Source organism: Cnephaeus nilssonii (genome assembly GCF_951640355.1).
Source record: "Cnephaeus nilssonii genome assembly, chromosome: 9".
NCBI lineage: Eukaryota > Metazoa > Chordata > Mammalia > Chiroptera > Vespertilionidae > Cnephaeus > Cnephaeus nilssonii.
In genome coordinates, this window is record NC_137080.1 from 46777824 (window position 1) to 46803640 (window position 25817).

Consider the following 25817-nt stretch of genomic DNA (forward strand, 5'->3'; position numbering starts at 1 on the left):
TCATCATGCTCCCTTATGTAAGAGAAGTACAAACACTAAGTTATTTCATAATTTTCCTGTTTACTGCACAGATAATGTAAAAAACATAGATCAAAAAACAACTTGAGAAATATGTATTATGCAAATTTATTTAGCATAAATAGTCTGAAAACCACAATATGTAAAGTAAGTAAAAACTGTATTATTGCAATAACAAACATCTCCTGATAAATGTATTTGAGAATAATTTATGTGCTCAATTTAAATATATCTAAAACATACTGTAACCATCATTTTCTTATTTAAAATATGAAGTACTATTACTATGCCAGTTAGAATAATAAGTATTTTTTCCTTAAATTAAAAAATGGTGTCACTAACATCAGACATATCTTTGGGTTGATTTTTCATTTGTGGTACTAAATTTTGTGATGATTTTTAGCCAAGACCATTGTGATCAGTATCTCCAATGCACAACAGACTTTGAAGGTTTTTTTACAGTTACAGTGACTATGTAAGTTTTGAACTGATGACGGTAGCATTATCATACTTCATTTAACCAATGGGCCTGGATTGTTCCAATGTCCATTGGTTGAGTGAAAATTGAACCCGTGGGCACCCTACCTGTTATCATGGAAGCAGAAATTCTTTTCTGCACTTTTTGTCATCTTTAATTTCAACTTGACAACATAAAATATTTCGATTTGTTGTCTTGCATACACATTTATACTGACAGAGAGAGCCCTTTGGCCTGCATTACTTATTGTTTTTATTTTTTCACTTATTTTGCCACTAACCACACATATTATTGCATTAAGAGGCCTAGCCTTTGGACCTTGTCCTCTTCAGTTCCAGGCCACACAGAATCATCAGCATGATCTTTCTCAAATACTGTTGTGATGCTTTCTCCTCTATTTAAGAATAGTTAGTAACTTTCTATTGCATGTTATATCCGAACTCAATGATAGTATAAAGGTTTTACTATTACCATTGTATGCATATCAGTCTAATGAGGCCTTCTTTCTTGGTTGTTTTGCATATGTGTGTTGTGCCTACATGGCACCTTTTATAAGCTGTAGGGAAGGATCTTTATATCTGACATTCCCACATTTCCATGACCCGACCTCCCTACCCCTCATCCCAGAACCACAACAGCTCAAACTCTACCTTTGTGCACAGACAAGCCTAATACATATTTGATGACTAAACTACATTCTAAATATGGAATTACTTATATGCAGAAGTATATACACCAGAGAATGATAACATCTCTGCCTCAGCAATGGTTCTGTGAATTTTAATTGTACAGATAGAATACAAGCCTGATCACGTGCACTCACCAATCCCACACACACACAGCAAAATGCCTTCATATTACCAATTGTTTAACCAAGAAAACATTACATTTTGTATATTTATATGTAATTGGTTAACTGAGACAATGTTACAATGCTGTATTTCTCCAGACTTAGAATGACTTGGTTTTCTAAATATGTAATGTACTATTATTTTCTAGACCCTAGAACAAATTGGCATATTTGGTTCCTTACCTGTTATGTGAAATTTTAAACAAATCAGGAAAAATATGGATGGGTTTTTCTACATTTTATAAAGTAAAAGTAAGCAAATATCTTGGCATTGTTAATATAAAAAGAGACAATTATTACTTTCATACAGCCTATGCAGCTTGACCTTTTATTAGTATCTCTAAGTTGTTAGCATCTCAAATGTCCTTGCATTTTAAACTCTTTCAAAACTTGTGTTTCCATAACAATTTTAATTGAATCTCCTGGGATGCTATTTTAATCATGGTAATCAGCCACAGCATATAATTAGATTTCAATCAGAAACGTTAATGCTATGTAATAATCTGAGAGTAGATGCATAAAAGTTACATCTAGGTGGGTTTCTTCTCCTGACCTCCCCCTTTCCCATGCAAGTGCACTTAAAAAGGTTGGTAATTAATCATAGAGAGCAGAGGTTGCTTTCACTTGTCCCACATAATGTGGAAAGTGTTTTCCAGGGCAGCTAGACTTTTCACTAAGGCCGTTACTTCCCTTGTGACCAATAAAAACAGACTTATTTGTAGAATGACTGCTTAGGGGTGAGAGTGCACACCTGGGTCATGCCAGAGACTGAAGCTCTGGGGTGTGGTTGGTATGGGTAAGGTGGATGGCACAGGTGAGGAGGAACAGTGGGAGGACTCATCTATAGCCCACATTGCTCGACTCTACTGCGTTACAGGTCCTGAATTACCAGCAGTGAATTATTCCTTTTCAGTTATTAATATTAGATTTCTTTAAAGCCTGCTTTTATGTCTTTCCATTAATCATCTATGTAATTTTAGAAGTCAAAATGCATGAGGCTCGGAGCTAATTATGCATTCTATTATGCCTTTAGATATCTGGATGAAAGTCATGTTCCAACACTCAATCCCTTCCCTAAAACTAATTTCCACAAGTGATGATTTAATGATCTATTTACTTTAAAGGTTTGCCTTGGGGACAATGATTATTCTGGTTAGCTAGCTTGAAAGAACAGACATTTTCTCTCATGAAATATGTAAGTCTTTAGAAAAATTATGTGGGCTTTGAAAATACATTTAATAAAACATGTTTTGACTCTCCCCAGGTAGAGAGAACCCATTATATTTATATAGTGTATCAGAGCCATTGATTAACCATGGGAACCAATGAGCTGTGGAAGCAGTGTGGATGAGGGCAAATTGCAGTTTTGTTTTTCAAAGCCAGTATGTGTGAGTGAAAAAAGAATGATAAAAATGACAGAATTCTTAAATGTGCTGATTGCTGATCAGTTTTCCCAGATCACTGTTTTATTATTCACATCACCGTATGTATCACTAGCTTGCTAGGAGCACAAACATTAGTCTTATGTAGGCCTTTTAATTTGATCTCTTAATTTCCTTTTTATTCTGCAGTTTTGAACGACATCTGTCTTCAGTACTAACATCCATGACTTCTATGTATAGGTGCTCTACTTGGTTACAATAAAGAGATATTTTCCTATTACTTCTAACAGCAGAGTGCAGTATTTTGCAAGCAGAGGTTCCTTTGTGATTTAGTATATATTCATTTCTGTTAGACTGTGCTTTTTTTGAGCTCTTATAATACAGTTCAATCAGAATGTGTGCAAAACCCTTCTGCTATGAAGTTTACATTAATATTTTCTAAAACTCAAGTCAGAAATATGACTTCAACCAAGTTCCGGATTTAGTGAGAACAAAAGCAAGGTGGATGTTAGGTAGGGAAGGACCGTGCCCATCTAGATGTCAGTCTCCACCCCGGAGCCACATTTACGGCAGAAGATTTCCTTGTCCTGGGTCAGGAAGCCTTCTCCCACCAAGGAGACTGAGCACTTCCCACAGTTAAAGCATTCGCTGTGCCACTGACGGTCTTGAAAGCAGATAAACTTGGCACCTCTGAGACCTGTGAAAAATAGGAGAAAAAGAATAATCTATTCTTTCAATGAATAGGTTGAACATTCAATCAGGATCTCTCTTAGGAACTGGAGGTGCAGAAAGATTACACTGAGGCAAGTAACCTCAAAAGGAATGCTGCCCCATTGCTCTGTATCCATCTGGGAATGTCACCCAAACAACACATCCCTCTGATGAGATCCAGTCTGATTCCCAGTGAAAATTTTCCATTATCTACACAAGTAGGTAGAATTTGGATATAAAAAGCACATAATTTTGGAAGCAGATAAGGACTGCTAAGACAGATAAGGAAATACAGTGTAGTGCACTGGGAATAAATATTCAAATACAGACATCTTGCTCTTTTCTCTTGTTGTGCCCTTGTTTTCTTAGAGGCAACATTTATATAAAATAAAATAAAATTGTACTTCATAGCCTGATGTCTGGTGTTTTGATGACTTTTAGTTCTCCTCCTTCTTTTTCCACGTTTAAATTTTACTTAGGATAAAGTTCTATGCTTATATTGTGGTTTGGGATACAATTTCCAAACGCCCCAAATCTAGAACTTTATCCAGATTATCATGTAGCTAGCCTAACATGATGACCTCATTACCTTGCCCAGAGACAACTTCAGCTTGTGACAAAGATCTGTGGATCTGATCACTCTGAAACCATGCTATCCCATGATTAACTTCTAAGAAGTGCCTTGTCAGCCTTCACCACTTGGGCCTCACTTGACCCATAGTATTTGAAGAAAGGTAGAATTTGAGTCTTCAGTGGACACTATCTCTATATCCCTAATATGAATCCAAGGCACAGTTCAAGGAATTGGTTTTGAGAAGTTGTAGAAAAGGAGAAAGGTCTAGGAATTGGAATATCCCTAAGCTTGGGTCTTTATTTATTTGCCAAGTTTTTTTCAAGTGATCTTAGTACTGTGAACTTCCTGTCATTTGTACTATAGAATGAGGTTAAAACAGTTCCATGTGCTCATTCACATATAATTTCCAAATAGTCCATTTGGAATGGTGAAGCAGAAAGAGTGAATAAGCATTCTATTTCAGATAAACTCTCCTTAATATTATAATGAACTTCTTTTCCACCCTAGAAACATTATTTGATGTCTTTACATATAATTTACTAATTCATAGATACATTTATATAAAATTATTCTACTTTCCTTGATTAAATAAATTTATAGCTTGCTATTTTTGGTGCTATCATCACTTTCTAATAAGAGTAAATCAATAATGAACCAATTAATTCCTTTAATGTTATTCAAAACATTGATAAGCTGATTGCAAGAATGATGTTCTCTATAAATGTAAATCATCTCTGTTCATAAAACTAAGTATTACACATCTAGAATTGCGATGCTCATGAGTTTATTAGTAAGCCTGTACAGTGGCAAATGTAAAAACAATTCTAGAATTTTACAAAGAGGGAAAAAACAGGAGCATCTGGTAGCAGGAACTTAAGAAAGGCCTGACTGATCCTGTGATGTTTATAAATTGTTTCAATTTTAGATATGCTTACGCCCTCAGGTCATGAGGGTTGTCTGCAGTCAGAGAGTCATACAGGAAACAGGTCTCCAGCACTTGTTTTTATCTGGCTTCATTTACTCCCAAAAATTCAGTAAAATAAGAACTAACATTGATTGAACACTTAAAGATGAACCCATCAATATTCTAAGCCCTTTACATGTATTACTTCATATAACTCTCACCTCACCTTCATGGGGAAGATGTTATCACCAACCCTACTTTGCATACAGAAATTGACAGAGAGGTTCAACTCTTTGGCCAAATCGCCCAGCTGGTAAGTGGCAGATCTGGATTTAACCCAAGGCCCTCTGGTTTCAGAGCCTATGTATGCTCTTAAGTCCACTAAATTAAGCCTGATTTTATCTTTTGTAAAAAAACATAACCTGAAACATTAGCATCCCTTTCTGAAAAAATCATAATATTTGAAACCCCTTTTTGTTAAAATAGAAATGAAAGAAAGCTAAGATGTAATCCTGCTCACCTCCTTATTTTGAAAATAAGGCCAATGAGGACCTCAGAGGTGAATTGTTTACCCACTTTCACACAATAGTCAGGAGCAGAGGCAAGACTAAGGTATGTAATTTACTGTCTAGTCCAAAGTACTTTGCACTACATCAAGCTGCTTCATTTATCCCCAAAAGTTTGAAAGGCTAGTCTTATCTTAAAGGAAGAAAAAATATATTTTTACCTTGGGTTTGTTCAGATGGCTCAAATTCATTGTGATGGAATTAAAAATTTTTACCAGATGCCTTAGAGATTTAGTTAATATAAAATAGTATTTTTAAAACATTCTAACATAGTTCCTTACAGTGACATAGTGTTTGCTTGAATGTGAAACTTTCAGAAGATATGATAGTATAAGAATTCTCTATGGAATGTTAGTTCAAATAGCTCAATTTAAAAGAAGCACTACTCTAGGACATATATAATAAGTATAAGAATTAGATAAAAAATATTAAAGCAAGTTGGAAGTTTAGTACCTAGTATCTCTCAGTCACAGAGCCAAAAGGAGATTAAGATAATTATCAAAAGATGAGTTATTCTAAATTAAATAGATAATCTTGGATTACTTTTAGGTCAAATCTCTGGTTCCTGATCATCCTTATGTGATATCCAGAACACTGTGGTTTGTCTGTCTGAACCTTAAAAAGCTGAGCTCAGTGACCAACTTGCTACAATTCATCAGAAAAAAATTTCCTAGACACATGAATCTGTTATGGGTCAGAACTGAAACTCAAGTTCAGGGCTTGTGTAGGCTCTTTACAAACTAGTATTGGCCAGTTGGGCTCCCCAAAAGTTTTCAAATCTATTTTGAGTCGTGTAATTTTCTAATTTTCTCATGGAAGCACCCCCCCCCTTTTTTTTCTGACTAGTTCAAGAAAAGTGTCCTAGAATAAGTCAACTGAATCTGTTGGGTTTCGATGGCAGACTCCACTAAGGAGATTTTGGAGCTCCAGATACTATTGCATTTCTGTAAGACCCATTTTCTAGATAAAATCAGGGAAGATAATGGCTTTTTCTCTTGACTTCAGGAGTTGTCAGATGTGTAAAAGATTCATGAAGATTCAATTTTTATTTTGTGAAACATCTGAAGATGGAGGAGAAGGAGAGGGATACAATAATCTTTAATTCCATGTTACATAAACTGAGCTAAAATATGAAATATTATCTAAGAATACTAGGCATGCAGTGACTATAAATTACCTAGCAGAGTGATGGTGGGGCTTCTCAGGGGCCATGCTAGCTTTAGTTCTTTTACTACAGGGTAAGCATTTTAGAAGGGTCTATGAGGAAAAGGCAATGCTTTGTTTGTTTGTTGCCTTGAAAATCTACTTAACACAGATTGATTTACCACTTATGTTATTTTCAAATCATGCCATGTATACTTTTGTTTCTGCAGCAGAACACTATCTGGTTTTATTTCATCTATTCATGATTAAAACTTAATGCATGGGAAAAGAGAATAATACACTTGTTAGAAACATTTTAAAATGAAGTATAATTAATTCGTAACCTATGCTACCCTAATTAGTACAGCTTTGGACTTCCGTATAATACTTACATTTAATTAAAACTTTTTCCATTTTTAAGGCCCTTTCATCCTTGTTTGGAATTAATCAGGATTTTTATTTTCAAATATCCCTTCCTTCCACTCGAATCCTTAAAGGTCCACCTCAGACCAGGCCTCCTCATGAAGGTCAGCTCATCCTGTTCTCCTCTTCCTCTGAACTTTTCTTTTATTGAGAGTTAGTACCATTACATTTAGCATTAATAATCCTCTAGAGCAGGGGTGGGGAACCTTTTTTTCTGCCAAGAGCCATTTGGATATTTATAACATCATTCACAGGCCATACAAAATTATCAACTTAAATATAAGCCTGCTATATTTGGTCAAACATATACTTAACTCACCCCTAATGCCTTGACAGGGCCAAACCAAATGATTTCATTGGCCTTATACCAAACAATTTCACAGGCCTCTAGAGCATAGCTACCCTAATTATAATCTATATTTGCCTGGAAGGGTCTGTGTAATAATTATGCTTATATATTTTGTGTTTATCTAGAAAAAGAAACATAAGGAAAAGATTACCCCCGCCCCTTTTCCCCCCAGAGTGAACTATATAGCATTTACGTAGCCATAACTGTCTCATGGAAGGACTGTATTCAACTAAAGAACTCACCAGTAATGGGTTTGGCGCAGGCTACACACTTTTTGGCATAAAGATGGTTGTAGCAGTCCAAGCAGAATGGATAATCATCTCTGGACATAAACTCTTCATCACAGAGCTCTTTCCTGCAGCCGCTACACAGAAAACACTCTTTATGCCATGGCTGGTCATGAAATGTTATCCAACCTGAAGTTATCACCTGCCAAAGGATCACAAAAAAAGGTAATGACCGTGGGAGCTGTAAGAATTTTGTGATTCTTTGGGCTACTTGATCATCTTGTGTCAGGCTGTCCTTTTCCGAAGATTTTTTTGGATGGATGTGAGAAGCAAAAGGCTAGAGAGATATGAACTGGGGATACACATCCTAATTTTTCTCCCATAATGTAACAGAAAGGAAACAGGACTATAATGGAGCCATAAAAAATAAAAAGAAGTCGGCTGTTGATTTCTTTTCTTATCTTTCTATGACTTTCTTGTTGGTCTTCAAAGATCTGCCATTAGATCTAAAATATTTTCTATGCTCTGTTCTTATTTCCATGTTTGCCTTTTAAGGATGCTGAATAGAAAGCTTTTTTTCCCTGAAGGCTTTCCTCCAGGCTCTAGAATATCCAGCAATAACAGCCCTGAATGGAATGGATAAGTACCATCATCTGTTAGTAACGAGCTAAACTTGTGAAGTGGTTTTTTTTTGGTCTTCAGCCCTGCGCTAAGGGATGGCCTCTTCTTACTATTCTCAACATACCTACGCAGTAGGGACTATTATCTTTCCCCCTTATGAGATGAGTAAGTACTTGGGGTTAGAGTGGTTGTTCCTTGCCAGGGTCACACAGAGCTAGAGCTAGCATTCAAACCTGCACAGTCTGATCCCAGAACCCATGTGCTTAAACATTAATACAATACTCAGGCAAGATAACATTGCAATGGTAAACTGTTGATAAGTCCTTGTTGAATGAGTGAATAAACACCAAGGGGAAGAGTGTTTGGAAAGCAATTCCAATATTGTATCTAGCACAAATGGGATACTGTGGGCAACAGTGAAAGTTTTCAGCTTTTAGACTCTAAGAGCACTGGTTGTACATTGACGTGTGATGTGCTAGAGTTTTGTCAGAGATGGTTATTACTCCTCCATAATGTGTTTTTTTTATACCAGTTTAATCCTTGGGTTCTACTTTTTAAAAGGCAGAGACATCTTTCTTTGGGATAATAGAGGTAAAAACGTGTGTAACAATTTTTAAGTCATAGCACCTTTCAGAACCATGGCTATTGACCTGCAGTAGCTGTGGAACTTGGCATGTGTTCATGTAAATGTCTTAAAATGACTGAAGCAATGTTGTAGCTGAGATGGTTCTTGTAACCTTTGTATTTCAATGAAGTAGATAAGCCATTAAAATGTTATTTGACTGTGATATAGGTTTTTTTTATTTCTTTATTGATTAAGGTATTACATATGTGTCCTTATTCCCCCATTACCCCCCCGACCTCCCATTCATGCCTCCACTCCCCTGTTGTCTGTGTCCATTGATTAGGCTTATATGAATGCAAATAAGTCCTTTGGTTGATCTCTCCCCCTTACCCCCACTGTCCCCTACCTTCCCTGAGGTTTGACGTTCTGATTGATGTTTCTCTGTCTCTGAATCTATTTTGTTCATCAGTTTATGTTGTTCATTATATTCCACAAATGAGTGAGATTTAAAATGATTATTCTAAAGATATTTTTAAAAATAACAAAAAATATCTTAAAAATTAAAGGTATTATGAAAAAAAGTTATTTTTCCTAAAGGGAAAAAAGTACACTATTCTAAATAAGTAAATGGGAAACATGATGGTGTGTGTGAACACAAGCAATTTAAAATACTCCCTACTGACTTTAAATGCCTTACAGCAGGCACAGCAGAATCCAAGATTCCTTTGATTTGTTTGGTCAAATGATTAGCAGGCAATGCTTGAAAGATTCAAACTTGAAAAAAATGTGTTCACAACAAAGTAAAACTTGATATGTACAGCAAAGACTGTTTAATTAGGGAGAAGACACTCTGGGACATTAAAACAGATTGCTTGTTATCATGTTTCTTTTGAAGAGGCAGGTGGGCTAAGATAAAGTCTAATATCTAAGCTTAGTTTTTACTACCGATTGATGCCAGGATTTAGATCAAGTTTCTTCTCTGACAAAGTGGAGGCAATAATGATTTTACATTCAGTAGATGACAGCTGATAAATTGCAGAATACTCTATTTGAACCTTGACATGTTTGAATTCAAAGCACTTGTAGTTTGAGGTTACTTGCTGTTGGGTAGAAAATAAAATTTAGTTTCACAAAATAAAATTTATGAAAAAACTTCTAAGTGCCTGATTGCCAAGTAGTTTTGCCTAATTTTTAAAAAAATATTTGATATTTGGTTAGATTGAAACAAATAGTTTTTCTTCAGATTGGATCATTTTGATGAGAAACATTTATATCCAACTTTCCTTAAAAAATTTATGGCTTAAAAATTAAATAGAAAATAATGTGGTGTGTCATGATCTGTCTATTATCCAATATAAACATTTCATAAATTTTTAGTGACTTCAAGCCATGTCCTAAATATAGGATAGGTTCCTACAACCTGGGAAATGCCAGGGTTTGGCCCCAGACAGTGCTCAGCAGCTGATATACTAGAGAAGTTCCCTTCTTGAATCTTTACAGTATTTGAATAAACTTTATATTGTGTGCCCAATAAGTGACATTAAGATAATTCCCTTAAGTCTCATTACTATTTTAAAGTAAATCTTTAAGAAACAGTAAAAAAAAAAAAATGGCCAACTTCATTGCCCCTCAAAATAGTGAGATAAATCTCTTCATTTTTATTTCCAGCATCTGTTTCTAAATGTATGTCATTGCCTCTGATAATTCTTTGGAGCTTCACATGTTACAGGGTCATTGGGTCTGACTATTTCTTTGAAGTCATTTTCCAAGTCAGTGTTTCTGGTAGAGTAATGGAAGTCTTTGGGTATAAGATGTCATGTTCTATCATTTGTAGGTTTCAGCCATCATTATAGTGTAATTTAAGAATTATAACTTAGAGGTTTATTGATGCCATTTCAAATGCAGTAGTAGCATTTTAAATATGCCTAGAAAATTACTGTGTGTGTTTGTATGCACGTGTGTTTATTTATGCATTTGTAGAAAGTGGTAATGAGACCTCTAGCTTTCCAGATGCAAGAATACAAAAGGTCTTAAGAGATCTGCCAAAGTAGCCCATATATCAAAAGTGTTGAGAAATCACTGTAGTAATCCAATGTATTTTCATGATTCAGCTTTCTCATCACAATTTATAGTGCTATTTTAAACTTATGATGCCTCAGGGTCAAGGATTTCTTCGAGAACATCAATATATATTTTATAGACTATAGACAGGTTTTATAAAGGTGACAAAGATGAGCAACTTTTTCACAAAATAAGCTTAGAGAATAAAAAAGAATTGGGCAAATTTTACTCAAAAAAATGACTTTTTTTTCTATTGGAAAATATGTTTGGAATGAATATCAAAGTTAAAGGAAGTGAAGGAAGCCACTCAAAGATCTTAGTCTTCTGTCTTTGTGTTTAATGAATTTCCCTAATGATCTCCCTCGAGCCTCCCTATCTACTCTTTAGAAACATAAAAGCTTCAAGCCAGAAGACATTTGTATTGCTGAGACATAATGTGAGGAGTTAAACATCTTGTTTAAATTGGTTCACTTTACCACTCTGTGAGACAAATCCATATTTCTCTGAAATGAAGTGGGTCAAAAGTTATTTTCTTTGCAATATTTTCTTCAAAGGGAGGTGTGTGTTCTCTACTAGAATACATGAAATTAGTGAAAAGCAGTGAATGGAACCAGAATATCAAGTCACTTGAGATGTTGGAATATTAAATTAATGTTCTGGGTGGAATTTTATGGTGAGAAAAATAGATGGCCATCCTCAATGTGACAGGTAATGCTTTGGACATGTTGGAATTCACACTAAACACAAATGTAACCTGGTAGTATCTGTTCACTTCCACTATATAGTACAGCTAAAAGGCAGTGGTCTGGAAGATTCCACAAACTTTATCCTCTTTAGATAATTACCTTCTTACAAAAGTTGCAGTAGTGAGCAAACTCCTTCTGAAAACACCGCACACAGTAATTGCCACTCTCTTTGGAAATCAAAGGTTTAGTTCCTATTGGCTGTCGGCAATGCTCACACACAAAACAGGTTTCATGCCAGTAGTTTCCCTTAAATTCCATTTTGCGGGAACCTGTACCCCAAAAGTAATAACCTGTTAGTACAAATCAAGCATAACTTTATAGCCTTTTAAGAGAAGATATGTCAAATTACTTAAAATATATATTTTAAAGTTAAGGTGATAAATTAATTATCCTTATAAAAATAATGTTTTGTTGGCTTCCAAAATATTTATCTGGGGGGAAAAAAGTAAAGAGTTCAGACATGATGACAGTTCATCACTCTTTCACTGAAAAGTGTTGTGCATTGGAAGTTACAATTTTGAAATGTGCAAGTGTTATAAGTAGAGACTCCAAAAAGCTGCACGTAGTTTAGATAAATTGGGCCATAATCATCATTACAGGACTATTAGGAATGCCAAGGGTACAAACTCATAAGACTGATGCTGTGAAGTTATGATCAACTAGAAAATATTGAATCCATAATAAGAGAATAAGAAAGTCATGTTCTTATGCTGCTGTCTATACAGATTGAGAAGAGGATCAAAATCATAGAGAATTAGTGTTTGCCTAAAAGTGTAATGATTACATGGATCCTTGTCTTCCCTACGAGAGAACAAAACGGCCACTGGTTATATCTAGGACAGGGTGTGTAATGCAATGTTAGCATTATTGTTATAGATTTTTATCTTTAACCTATGGCTCACATTCTCATTCAAAATGTTTCTATGACCTAGGTTTAATTTACCCATTCAAGACAGAAATAATAATGGCTTATTTCTAAGTATACTAAGTGAGATCAAGGGGTAGCAGGAAAGGCATTTTTCTCAGAAGCATGTTTTTGTTGTTAGCTAGTGTACTCTTCTGTGCTTGGGCTTAATTGAAAGCACGGTTACTTCGGTTAGTGACCAGCACTCCCCGTGGATCTTACCAGGCATGATGGTCTTCTTGCAGTGGAAGCACTTGGAGGAGCACTCATTAGAATAGCACTCCGAGCATAGCAGGCGCTCATCCTTGGCAGCAAAAGGCTTTTCCACCAAAGAGTGATTGCATTTGGCACAGTTGAAGCATATTTCATGCCAGTGCCGGCCTTTGTAACAAAGATCCTCGGAGACAGTGAATAAAAGTTAATTAAATGTGTTTCAACAAAACAAGCCATTTTATAAGACAAAACTGAACACTCCTGGGACTCTGGTGCCAGTAGGTTGTGTTGGTAGCTTGAGGGAAAGTTGTTATTGATACTATTACCCATTGAGAGGAGACTGGGGCAATTAAGAGCTAGAGCCTGGGGCTTTGTTGGTTGGAAAATAAGTGGGCCCTCTCCTATTTCTTCAAATTTCCTCTACCTTCCTTTTATAAATAAGAGAGGCTTGTCATGGAATAATCTTTACTTTTATTTTATTTTTAAATATTTTTATTGTTTTTTAGAGAGAGAAGAATGGAGAAAAAGAGAAACATCAATGTGAGAGTGAAACATTGATCATTGCCTCCTGCACACCCCCTACCAGAGATCAAGCCCAAAACCTGGGCCTGTGCCCTGACCTGGAATCAAACCAGCAACCTCTCGGTGCATAGACGATGCCCAACCATTGAGCTACACTGGCTAGAGACAGTCTTTACTTTTAGGGTGTTATATCTTACTAGAGGCCCAATGCACAAAATTCGTGCAAGAGTAGGCCTTCCTTCCTGTGGCTGCCGGCGCCGGCTTCCCTCTGGCACACGGACCGGGGCTTCCCTTGCAGCCCTGGCTTCGTCCGGAAGAATGTTTGGTCTAATTAGCATATTATGCTTTTATTGTTATAGATTATTATTTGAGATTTAACTAAACAAAGTCTCAATACCACCTAGCTAAAATAAAGCCAAAATAAATGAAAAAGAAAAAAATGCAATAATTTGCTTTGTAGGAGGAATGAGCTATACATGAGAAAGGTATCGGCGCACAATGGGTGTGGAGATGAGGCTGATTTGAAGCCAGAAAATAGATTCTTGAATCTTTACACATCCTATTATCTATATATTTATTCATTTATACTCTTGTGATTTCAGAAATAACACAACATTTTATTGGTGTAACTTTGGACAACAATATTTAGCATCCTAAACTACCTCCTAAAATCATTGCAAGGATTAAAGTATATGTTATATTTAATAGTGCTGAGCATGGTGCCTGGAACTTGATTGATGGTAACTTTGAAGATCCTTATACCCAGTAGCAGAGCAGTAGAGTATTAACAGTTAACTAAAGGAAAAGAGGCGTTCCAAAGCATTTGTCTGCTCATATGCAATAATCCTGTGATCTGAGAGAAGACCTACCTTGGAACCTGATTCAATTGCTTCTTTGCACTCCTCACAATAGTTACAAAAGACGCGATCATAACATTTGAGGCAGTATGGATTGCCATCCTTCAGCATAAATTTCTTCCCAAGAAGTGATACTGAGCAGTATTGACAGTCAAATTGAGAAGCTGTCATTTTGCTTCAATCCTGTAAATAAGAAAATGATCCATGTATATAAAAGCAAATTTTGTTGATGAGAGAGATTAAAAAGCCTCAATACAATGTGAGTCAAGCACTGAAATGAATGTGTTTTCTTAAGAGCAAATTCACCAATTTAGGAATATATGCGGCAGCCATGCTGACACGGAGGGATTTGGGAAAGGCTCCTCTCCGGTCCTGGCAGTTCCTGTGTGTTTTGCTGACGAAGTGCATCAAGCGGGCAGCCAGTTTGTGGAAAACCTCTTGCATTCATCATTCACTAAAGGTGGAATTCAATGAGAATGTGCTATGTGTTGAAATAGGATGGTTCCACCTCAGGGATATAAATATGAACTGTTGATAGGGCTTTCACTAGCTGTCATCACTTACTTTTTTGCTGGAGAGGTCTAGAGGCGGAATTCCGTGGAAATAAGAAGTCTTTTTTACTCAAACTGCAATAGAAGTCATTAATCAAGTACAGGACATTTTCTAGGCCATTCTTTTAGTTCTTAAATCTTTGTTGGGTACCTAATGATTTGGACACATTAGTCCTAAGATCTTCCTGTACCATATACTCTCCTTTGGGACATGCTACCTACTTGTGGCTTCAAATATTCCATTGACTCCAAACTCTATAGCTTTAGCCTGTTTATGACTTGCTTCCTGGACATCTCATTTAAATGGCCCACCCCAATACCAAGATGACCAAATAAAACCCCTCAGCTGGTAAGATGCAGTCAAAGCACCAGGTCTTTGTGACTGCTGTTGAGCAATTGCCCAGATGCAGAAGTGCAGATAAAAGCATCAGTGATAGGAAGAGCCATAGCCTTCTTTAGGCTTTAGGGCTAAACTAACATGTATATAGAACAAATAGCAGCAGCAGCATCTTACAGGATGAAACTCTGATATGAAATATAAAGCCAAAGCCAGAATAAGAATTCGAGTTATTTTATAAATCTAGGAAAACATTAAAGAACAAAACATAAAGATGTCAAAGGATTTAATTAGGCCTTGAACATGTGTTTCTCATTGTCATCAAAAGCAGTAGCTCTGATTTTATTCTTAAGTGAGATTTGTCATTTCTGGATTTACTAGAATATATTAAGAGCTATGAATATTTTTTAAATTTCCATCTCAGAATTTTTTTTTAATTTTAGCTAAATCAGAAGGTAAATTAATTAGTATAATGCATTTTACAGCATTATACATGCTAGTTTTTATTTGCTACATTTGAATTGTATTCCAACACATTTTTCCTTCTTTCATTTTAATGACATTTCCAGCAGAGTGTCTTGCTGCATATACATTGATTTTGTATATAGTAGTTTTGCTATAGTGTTCTTCACTAATAGAGGAAACACCGAGGATTTGGAACATGTGAGTCTTTCCCCAAGGAATATGAAAATTCAGACTAGAAAGTTCCCAATGGAACATCCCAAAATTATCTATCTGCAAGGAACATTGAATTCTGTATTTGATTAATTTTCCAGAAATTCCCCTTCCTTGTGAGTACAAGTACACTCAATATGTTACTGAGGGAGTGGAGACAGGAGGAAATAGAGTTGATTCCCTTGAAAGACTTTAAAATGCAAGTTTTATTCTCATTTACAGTGATGAAGTGTTTATCTCTTAATAGTGAAATAGGGCATATACTTCTAACTTTTATCACTTAATATGAAAAATGTCATTTTCATCATGATACTTATTTAACTTTAGATGTATAGAATAGCACCCTGAAGATAGCCCCTCAGAACTGGGAACTCCCTAAGTAATTCCACTTTGCAAGGTTTTTAGTATATTATAAAGTGAAGAAACAACAAAAAAGATTACAAAATTGGTAGATAGCTTCAAATATATAGGAAGTGTTTAACTTCTTAAGTCAAATTGTAATTTCTTATACTTTACATATATTAGAGATATTCTTTTCTACATGTCATGTTTTAATTTCTAAAGGGTTTTTAAAATAAGAGGATGATAAATAAGTAGAAGTAATATGTCCTTTCCTTATGTTTGTCAACAGAGAAATAATCCGGATGGGTGTAGCATGACCAGAGAAGGGTTTTGGGAGTTGATGGTAGGCATGGAAGTTGTCCAGATAAGGAAGATCCAGGACGTTGTAGGCTGATGCAAAGGGTTGACTGCTGAGGGGGACCATTTGAGATGCAAGAGGGGGAGGAGACAATAAAGTTCTCCCTCTCTGTCTCTCAGTACTCAGTTACCATGGAAATGTGCAAAGCAAGGACATGGTTCCAATATACATGAGCTTCATACATGAGCATCGCACAAGTTAAGAACAACCTGTACATGTCCTATTAGTTTCATGCTGTAGATTGCAAGTTTCAAAAATGAGAGGGCTCTTCCATCTTATGATGGAGTTGAAATGTACGAGATAATAATGTGGGCATTCTGGTTTCCAATGTGTCTATGTGGGTGTGCTTTATAGGAATTTTATTTACTTGAGGGAATTAAATGACCATATATCCTTCATTGTAAATATCCTACCTAATAATAGACAAATATGCAAATTGTCCATACCTCCAACACACCCACTAGCCACGCCCACAAACCACACCCACCATCCGATCAGAGCAAGTATGCAAATTAACCCAACCAAGATGGCTATAGACACAGAGAGCAAGGTTTCCTAGGTAACAGAGGAAGCCAAGCTTTTCGCCTGCCCTTGCCAGGCCTAAGCCTCCACTCAAACTACAAAGTTTCAATTATAGAAGGTAAACAAATTCAAACAGAAATGGCGGCAGAATGGAGCTTGAGAGAGCAGGCCAGGGTTGCCACCAGCAACAGGGGAAGCAAAGCTTTCCGCACACCCTGGCTGAGCCCACCCGCTTAAGGCAATAAAGTTTCAATTATAACCCCAACAGAAATGGCTGCCGGCTGTGGAGGGAGCCCCAGGCTTGGCTCCGCTCCAGGCTACAAAATTTCAATTGTAGAAGGAAAATAAATTCCAGATACCAGGGCCTCCACTTGGGTCGCCAGGGGGCGTGGCCAGCCTGCAAACCACCACAGGCCCCTCGCTCAGGCCGCCCCACACCCCAAGGGAATCCCACCCTGATCAGGGACACCCTTCAGGGCAAACCAGCTGGCCCCCACCCCTGTACCAGGCCTCTATCCTAGCTAATAAAAGAGTAATATGCAGATTGATCATCACTGCAACACACAATATAGCTGCCCCCATGTGGTCAAAGATCCTGCCCCCATGTGGACACAAGATGGCCACCACAAGATGGCCAGCAGGGGAGGGCAGTTAAGTGGCACCTGGCCTGCAAGGGAGGGCAGTTGAGAAGGACCAGGCCTGCAAGGGAAGGCAGTTGAGAGGGACCAGGCCTGCAAGGGAGGGCAGTTGGAGGTGATCAACCCTGCAGGAGAGGGCAGTTGGGGGTGACCAGGCCAGCAGAGGAGGGAAGTTGGGGGCAAACAGGCTGGCAGGGGAGTGGTTAGGGGGTGATCAGGCTGGCAGGCAGAAGCGGTTAGGGGCAATCAGGAAGGCAGGCAGGCAAGCAGTTGGGAGCCAAGCAGTCCTGGATTGTGAGAGGGATGTCCACCGGGATCGGGCCTAAATGGGCAGTCGGACATCCCTCTAGGGGTCCCAGATTGGAGAGGGTACAGGCTGGGCTGAGGGACAACCTCCCTCCGTGCACGAATTTCGTGCACCGGGCCTCTGGTCCATTATAAATTACTACATTGATTTGATTACAGCCTTTTGTTTCCCATTAAGGCAGATAATACTATGTAAAATCATCACATTGTTTACATGTATTAAAATAGAGGATATACAGTGAGTGATAACTAAGATTACTTCTATCTCTGTAAGTTTTGCTAAATAGATGCAAGTGATGCCATAACCACTACTTTTGCACATATGCCCAAGTGCACTGTTCTGTACAGTTTGACTTCTGGCTTAATTTTCATCTGGTTATTCACAGTAGCTGCACTCTGCCTGCATAAATACAGCTATGCTCATCTGAAAGTGCCACAGGACTATTTCAATTGCCCATTCAGGTCTTTCCTTGATTTTGTAAAGCAAATTTGATTTTGTTTTTCTTTAGGAAAGAACTTGAAAGAATTTAAATATAAATGGCATAAGGAATATTAAATTGCTCTTGGGAAATGTTACTACAAAATGTTGAAGTCTTTGAAGCGTATCTGATTGATATACCAAACTTGGATGGAGACAGAAACTGGATGCAGAATCTTAATTTGAACTATACTTAACTGAATACTTAACTGAATTTACCCGTGGTCATTTTCCCATTTAGGATTATAATTAGAATTACTGCTCTGAGGGTAGGCAGGGGGTTGATGGCCAGTCAAGAGCATTTTGGAAGCCTCACTGAACAAGGTATAGTGCTCTATGCTTTATACAGAGTTACAGAAACCATTGATAGTGCTTAGTTATCCAAGCCAGGCATTACGCTTACCCAGAAGTTTTGACTTCAGGTTCAGGACATTAGTACATTATTAAAATGTTTTTTTTTTAAGTGTTTTTCCCTAAGGCAGTGGTCGGCAAACTCATTAGCAAACCGTGGCTCGCAAGCCACATGTGACTCACGAACCGCAGTTTGCCGACCACTGACCTAGTCTCCTAAGGCAACTGTTCAATCATTCTCTTCTCCTCCTTCACTGCCTGCACCCCTACATGTTTATTGGGTATTACACATCCTATTGATTCCATTTCAGAAGCATTCCTTAAATCTTTTCTTTTTTATCTTAACATTTGTTATTGATGTCAGAGAGGAAGGGAGAGAGAGAGGTAAAAACATCAATGATGAGAAAGAACCATTGATTGGCTGCTTCCTGCCTGTCCCACACTGGGGATCAAGCTTAAAACCCAGGCATGTGCCCTGACTGGAGATCGAACTGTGACCTCCTGGTTCATAGGTCGATGCTCAACCACTGAGCATGCCAGCAGGGCAACACACTTAAATCTTAATTTAGGCTCTTCACATATCTCTGATGGATTACAGTGGTTTATATCAAACTGAAGATATTATTAAAGATGTCTTACTCTCTTGAGTGGAACCAAGCACATTACTACATGACTTCTGTTCTCTGATGATAAGCTCAATATCCCCAGGGAGTTCCAGAATGTCCTCCACAATGCTCAAGAAAAATCTTTCTCAGACTCATTTGGTCTCTCTTCCCTGGTGGAAAACCTCCCAATGGCTCTTCTTTGTGAAAGTCTAAACCCTATTACTTATCTTAGAGACCCTGTACTAGCTTTTCTCCTTTTCCTGCTATTTCTCTATTCCTTTCCTAACCCTACACTGTGCAACACATTCACACACCCCGCCTATGCTTTAGCCACTTCTCATGACTTCTTATTCTTTAAAAACATTATGTCCTTTTATGCCTTCGAGCCTTCGCATGTAACTTTCTTTGATCTCTAATGCCCTCCTCCTTGTCCTCCACTGAGTTTGTCCACCTGATGATTTTCCTCATTAGTCAAAGTCCAGTTAAAAATCCTTCCCTCAGTAACTTTCTCATATCTCCCAGGATGGAGTAGCTGTTCTCATTAGTTCATACAGATGCCCATTTTCTCTTGCACCAGGCTTTGTGTTAGTTGCTTGGCCCTGTGTGTGTCTTCCTCACTTGTTAGCTCCTCGAGAGTAAGGATGTTGCTTATTTCATCTGTGTGTCTCAGGTCTGAGCATAGCAGGTCTTCAGAACATGCTTTATGAATGAGGAAACAAATGAATGTAATAACTAGTTAAGAAGTTCTACTTTTACTACACTTTTCTCTCATCTCTTTTCCTAATGAAAATACATGCAAAGAAGATTCAGTCAACAGAATGAAGGATAAAGGCTCAAGTATAAGAGAGTTAAGAATGTGTATGCTATATGATTACTTGAGTTGTGAATTAATTTGTATCTATTGTATCTGTGGCAGATATGTTAAAGGACTGAGAATAAAGATTAGAGAACAGAGGGTAAAGCCCTAAGGTCTTGCCCATGGCAAGGAGAATCCTTTTACTTTCCTTGTGAGAACAGCAGTAGAAGACAGCTAGAATGCCTTTGAAAGCCAGCTGAGGAGGATATCAAAGAAACAGCAGAAGTAGATGCTTATTCTGTTGACATTATTAAAGGGTTCTACTTGAAACTAGTGGCGCCAAAAAGCTTTCACTAACAGTTTTGCAACTGTTTGATCACATACTTCAGTTCTCTGCTGGAAGCTATACCAGCCCTTCTGGGTCTGTGTACATGACACTTTGAGACAAACCATTTCTTTACCAAGATTGCAAGGTCTTTGTCTGCTGAGATCTATGCTCTTACCTGAAGTGTTGTTTGACTGAAGTTTTGTTTGATTGACTGAATTTGACAAAATGTAGAGGAGTTAAGATATATGAAAAAATAAGTTGTTCAAGTCTTCATAAACTAGACCAGATGGGATAAGTATATGTTCTATAGCATAAACATTAAAAAATTCACATATTTTGAAAATATCAAGGAGTTAGAATAACTAGTAAAGAAGTTCTACTTTTATTACATTTTCTTTCATTTCTTTTCCTGGTTCTGAGGGTGGAGTTGAGCAGACCTTTGGGTACTTCCTTATCTGTTGTTTGCTTGTAACCCAAGACATAACAGATGAGAAGAGTGTTGGGTTAGAAATCAGAGCTATAGATTGTTGCACTGGTCGCTTTAGCACCAGTTAGCATATAACTAAGCCACTATATAACTTGTTTAACCTTTATGGCCCTTACTTTCCTTAACTGTGAAATGAGAACAATATCAGCTGCTTATGACCCTACTCTAGGGTCAAGGGAGATGCACGAATGGAGATGCACGAATGGAAAAGTCGGCTGTTGGTGTACTGGACTTGATGAGGGCATGTGCAATTAAAACTGTAGTTCCCATTTTAAAGAAGGAGGCTATTCTCTACCCCCGTCTCCCCTCCCCCCCAAAAAAAAAACCAACACCCACAAACAAACCCACACATGATATTTTAAAAACTCAACAATGTTAAAAATAAGTAAAGCCATAACTTCAGGCCATCAATCAAAAATAACCTAAAACAAGCACTGTAGAATTGTGATGGAATGTTTGGTATTCATCTCTAGGGACACATTCATAAGCCCTGTTTGTTGGAAGCTGGATGTCTTGTGTGGAGAGGTCAAATATGAATCCTCCTGAGAGCTGATGAATTATTCTCCCATGAAACAGAAACAGCTGACTAGAGCTTTCCATGTGGTTAATTTGTTCTGTAGATGCTAAGCAAAGAAAAAAGTGCTTTGTATGATTTTCTTGGAGGGATTACATTCAGAACCATGTAATTTTGGCAGCTAGTACTGAAATAGGTATGGTTCATGGTAATGTGTAAGTATTACCATATTTTATCAAACATGGTATACTTTATGACATTTTTAAAAAGCAGGACTCTTAAAATATATGTAGGTTTAATACCATCCTGGTGTGTTTTTTTTCATCATTGGGATATATGAAAACGTACAAGACAAAAAGAGTATTGCCTTTTAAGATAAAATTTTTTAAAATCCATTTTTTTTGGCTTGCCTCTATAACTTGATTCCAAAGGAACCACCCTCATTTCAGTAGGTATAAGTCGACTCTTCCCTTATATCCTTAAAAACTTCTTATATCTGTAAAAGGTATCCTGGAAGAACAAATGTAGTTCCTATGTTGCCTCAGAGTCTCCTCAAGGTCTTATTTGAGGCTCTGATTTAGTGCTAGGGTTTGGTACATATAAGGACTGAACTAAAAGAGAAAAATTATCTAAAACTATTTAGCATAGGTCCAGCTCATGGTAGGGGCAGGGTAAGTGTTTCTTGTATATGAATACCCCAAATCAACCCCATTTCCTAGAGATGGAGTCTATGAGGTCACTGGAGATCTAATATAAATATCAAAAAGTATTTCCCCTGACTCTGGATTCTTGGAAAATCCAACAAGTGCCCTATGGAATCTTAAGGGTAGTAATTGTGTAATTTGTTGCTTGTTTTCAGTTTTCCTTTGTATTTGAAGATCACCTTATTCATCATGCTCCTTAACTACTATCAGTATTGGAACCCTAGTAGTTATTCTTAACAGGGAGAGGGAGCTCCATGGATCCATCTGTGTAACACTGTTTCAACCTGCTTTCCCTTGTGTCTAATAGCAAACTCAAGTTTATTTAGTCATTGTGAAAACTAAGTCTAGTGAGGAAGGACTAAATCTGCAACCTGGGACACATCTATAACACATGCTAATCAGCTGAAAACCCCCAAGGGTCAGGTATCTGAGTGCACAAGATCACAAGAAAAATATGCTGTCTGGGAGAATATTCTAGGCAGATATACTTTATCAGAGAGGAAAGACAACATCTTTTGTAACTTTTTTTCCATTTTTGAGTTCAATATCCTGCAATATGAGATTATAACTTGATCACTGTAATCACCTTATTTTATTGTCCAATTTTCTTCCATAAGGAGTGAATAGAAAACTCAATCCTTAATTAATTTACTTTAAGAGGATGACAAACATTTTCAAACAATGGCTTGAGAGCATGTCAGGTTAACCATGGATCTGGGAATTTAGAGGTGCTGTGCTCCAACCATCATGGTACCGTAGATTTATCTTAACCCTACATAATCGTGAAATACTAAAAGTACATGCTCTTCACAATGCAGGGGAATCAAGAAAAAAATATTTTCTATAATTTTCTCTTAAACAAGCACATTTTCAAATATAAGGAACAAATCAATTGCAATCTGAAAACACATAGATTGTATTAGAAACTGTCCAATAAAATGAAGCGTGTGCTTTATTTGGCAGGTAACCAATATAAACTGATAGATGTACTCTTTATCTAATGGAATCTATCCAGTAGTTTTTTAAATCCATGACTAGCCTAATGACAACTCCAGTTAAACAAATTCATTAGAAAGACCTTTCAAGCATTCAACGTAGAGCAATAAATAAGATTCCACAGTCAACCACATCCTCTTTTCCTGAGACGAAGCCAAGTCTAACCATGTAATATATTGCCTTTCTTGTGTTCTGACGTTAATGGGTATTATAGATTCTGTTGGTTTATAATCTTCTTCAAAGTCATAAAACACAATAATGAAAGAAGAGCTCATTTCTAGGCTTTCTGAACTAAGGCGAGTCTGTCAACAAGTTCTATTTCACCTTTAAAAGTTTTTTTTTTTTTAATTTTAAGGTATCTGAGGGCATGTTTATAAGTTGTGTTATGATGTATTATAAATGTTTTGGGGATTTCTTGTATTCCTTATTATCATAATGTAAGCTCACTGAGAGCCACCTTTGTGACTTACTTAACTTCTGTACTTCAATTGAAGCCTGAAAGTGCCCAACACTTACTGGGTGACCTTGAAAACTGGCTCAAATAAAACTGATGATAATTTTCAAAGGATTTATATTTCATTGAAAGTGATGATAGCTCAAGACCAGGAAAATAAGCGGAAGCACCTCCAGTCTTGGGATTTCCTGTTGGGAGACATCATTATGATTCCTTACGTGACTGGAAGCCACTTAGCATGCTCCATGTGACCATTCTTTCCTTGAATTCTAGGGAGGATGCTCCAGATCCTCTTTCTTTTCCTCTGAACTGGAAGGCCAAGTCAAATGATAACAAGTATCCTTTCTCTTTGCAAGTTTACCAGCAGAGTGCATTTGGATGCAGGTGTGAAGTAGGTATTTGCTACCTATCTCTTTGGACCTTTCTATTTTATTTTCAAAACTAGTTGTCATTGGCCCTGGCCAGGTAGCTCAGTTGGTTAGATGTGGTCCCCATATACCAAGGTTGTGGGTTTGATCCCCGGTCAGGGAACATACAAGAATCAACCAATGAATGCATAAATAAGTGGAACAACAAATCAACTCTTCTCTCTCTCTCTCTCTGTTTCTCCCCTCTCTAAAATCAATTAAAAAATAGTAGTGTTCATTGCAGCTTTTAGACACCTGCTGAGCCTGTAGAGGGCTAGAGAGGGAAGAGCTGGACTTTTAAATATATATATTTAAAGGCCCGGTGCTCAAAATTCGTGCACGGGGGTGTGTGTCCCTCAGCCCAGCCTGCACCCTCTCCAATCTGGGACCCCTCGAGGAATGTCTGACTGCACTCTCACAATCCAGGACTGCTGGCTCCCAACCACTCACCTGCCTGCCTTCCTGATTGCCCCTAACTGCTTCTGCCTGCCAGCCTGATCACCCCCTAACCACTCCCCTGCCAGCCTGTTTGCCCCCAACTGCTCTCCCCTGCAGGCCTGGGTCCCCCCCAACTACCCTCCCCTGCTGGCCATCTTGTGGTGGCCATTTTGTGTCCACATGGGAGCAGCCATCTTGTGTGTTGGAGTGATAGTCAATTTGCATATTACTCTTTTATTAGATAGGGTGTGTGTGTGTGTGTGTGTGTGTGTGTATATATATATATATATATATATATATATATATATATATATATATATAATTGATTTCAGAGAGGAAGGGAGAGGGAGAGAGATAGAAACATCAATGATGTTGATCATTGATCAACCATCCCCCACACAATCCCCACTGGGGATCAAGCCCGCAACCCAGGCATGTACCTGGACCAGGAATCAAACTGAGACCTCTGGTTCACAGGCTGATGTTCAACCACTGAGCCACACTGGCTGAGTTGGACTTTTGATAGAAGGAGCATTCCCTGGCCCATCACAGACCTGGGGGTGGGGAGGGCAATCCCAGGAACTTCTGTGAGGTCCAGCAGCTTATCACTAATGGCTGGTCATAAGGCATATGTACCCCTGTCATACACATCAATTTATAATCAGACTCCAAATTCTTATGTCTGTTGGTCATTTTCATGCTTTTTGGGGACAGGTCACAGTAACACTTTATAAAACCACTCCATTATCAGCATCCCATTAAGCATTTTGGCAGCATCTAAATATATATATTGTAAAACAAAACAAAAAAAAAAAACAAAAAAAAACCATGACATTTATATTCTGCCTTGCAAGGTAGAATATTTTAAATTATCTCTATAGATGGTGCTTTAGAGCAAATGAGATGATGCATATCGAAATACCTTAAAAACTATTATGAGTTACTTAAATATAAACATTGCTGAGGAGGAGAGTATACAGGAATTAAAGTAATGGTACATGGATAGTGATGAAAATTTTAAAAAATATATAGTTTTTATCTTTTTTTTAAAATATATTTTATTGATTTTTTACAGAGAGGAAGGGAGAGGGACAGAGAGTTAGAAACATCGATCAGCTGCCTCCCGCACACCCCCTACTGGGAATGTGCCCGCAACCAAGGTACATGCCCTCGACCGGAATCGAACCTGGGAACTTTCAGTCCGCAGACCGACGCTCTATCCATTGAGCCAAACCGGTTTTGGCTATAATTTTTATCTTAACAGTGCTGTAATATTTGGTACTGATCAAAACTAAACTGGGCTTCTCATGAACTGACATTGAGCTTAAAACCTCCTGGTCCCTCTTGCAGAGCATGTGATGAAGGGACAGGGAAGGGAGTGGGACTGTGTGTCCTTTTATAGCTTTTGAATTTTGC

At 37.6% G+C, this 25817-nt stretch overlaps 1 protein-coding gene across 1 annotated transcript in view; it reads right to left on the minus strand.

The window, feature by feature from the left end:
* Positions 1-206: 206 nt before the first annotated feature.
* Positions 207-25817, minus strand: part of FHL5 (four and a half LIM domains 5) — a 37685-nt gene continuing 12074 nt past the window's right edge. The window contains exons 2-6 of the mRNA XM_079781047.1: positions 14127-14297; positions 12745-12919; positions 11718-11887; positions 7641-7827; positions 207-3425 (exon numbers count right to left, since the gene is read on the minus strand). Coding sequence (XP_079637173.1) covers positions 3262-3425; positions 7641-7827; positions 11718-11887; positions 12745-12919; positions 14127-14285 — 855 coding nt within the window. The 5' untranslated portion in view covers positions 14286-14297 and the 3' untranslated portion in view covers positions 207-3261. The remainder of the gene's footprint in view (positions 3426-7640; positions 7828-11717; positions 11888-12744; positions 12920-14126; positions 14298-25817) is intronic.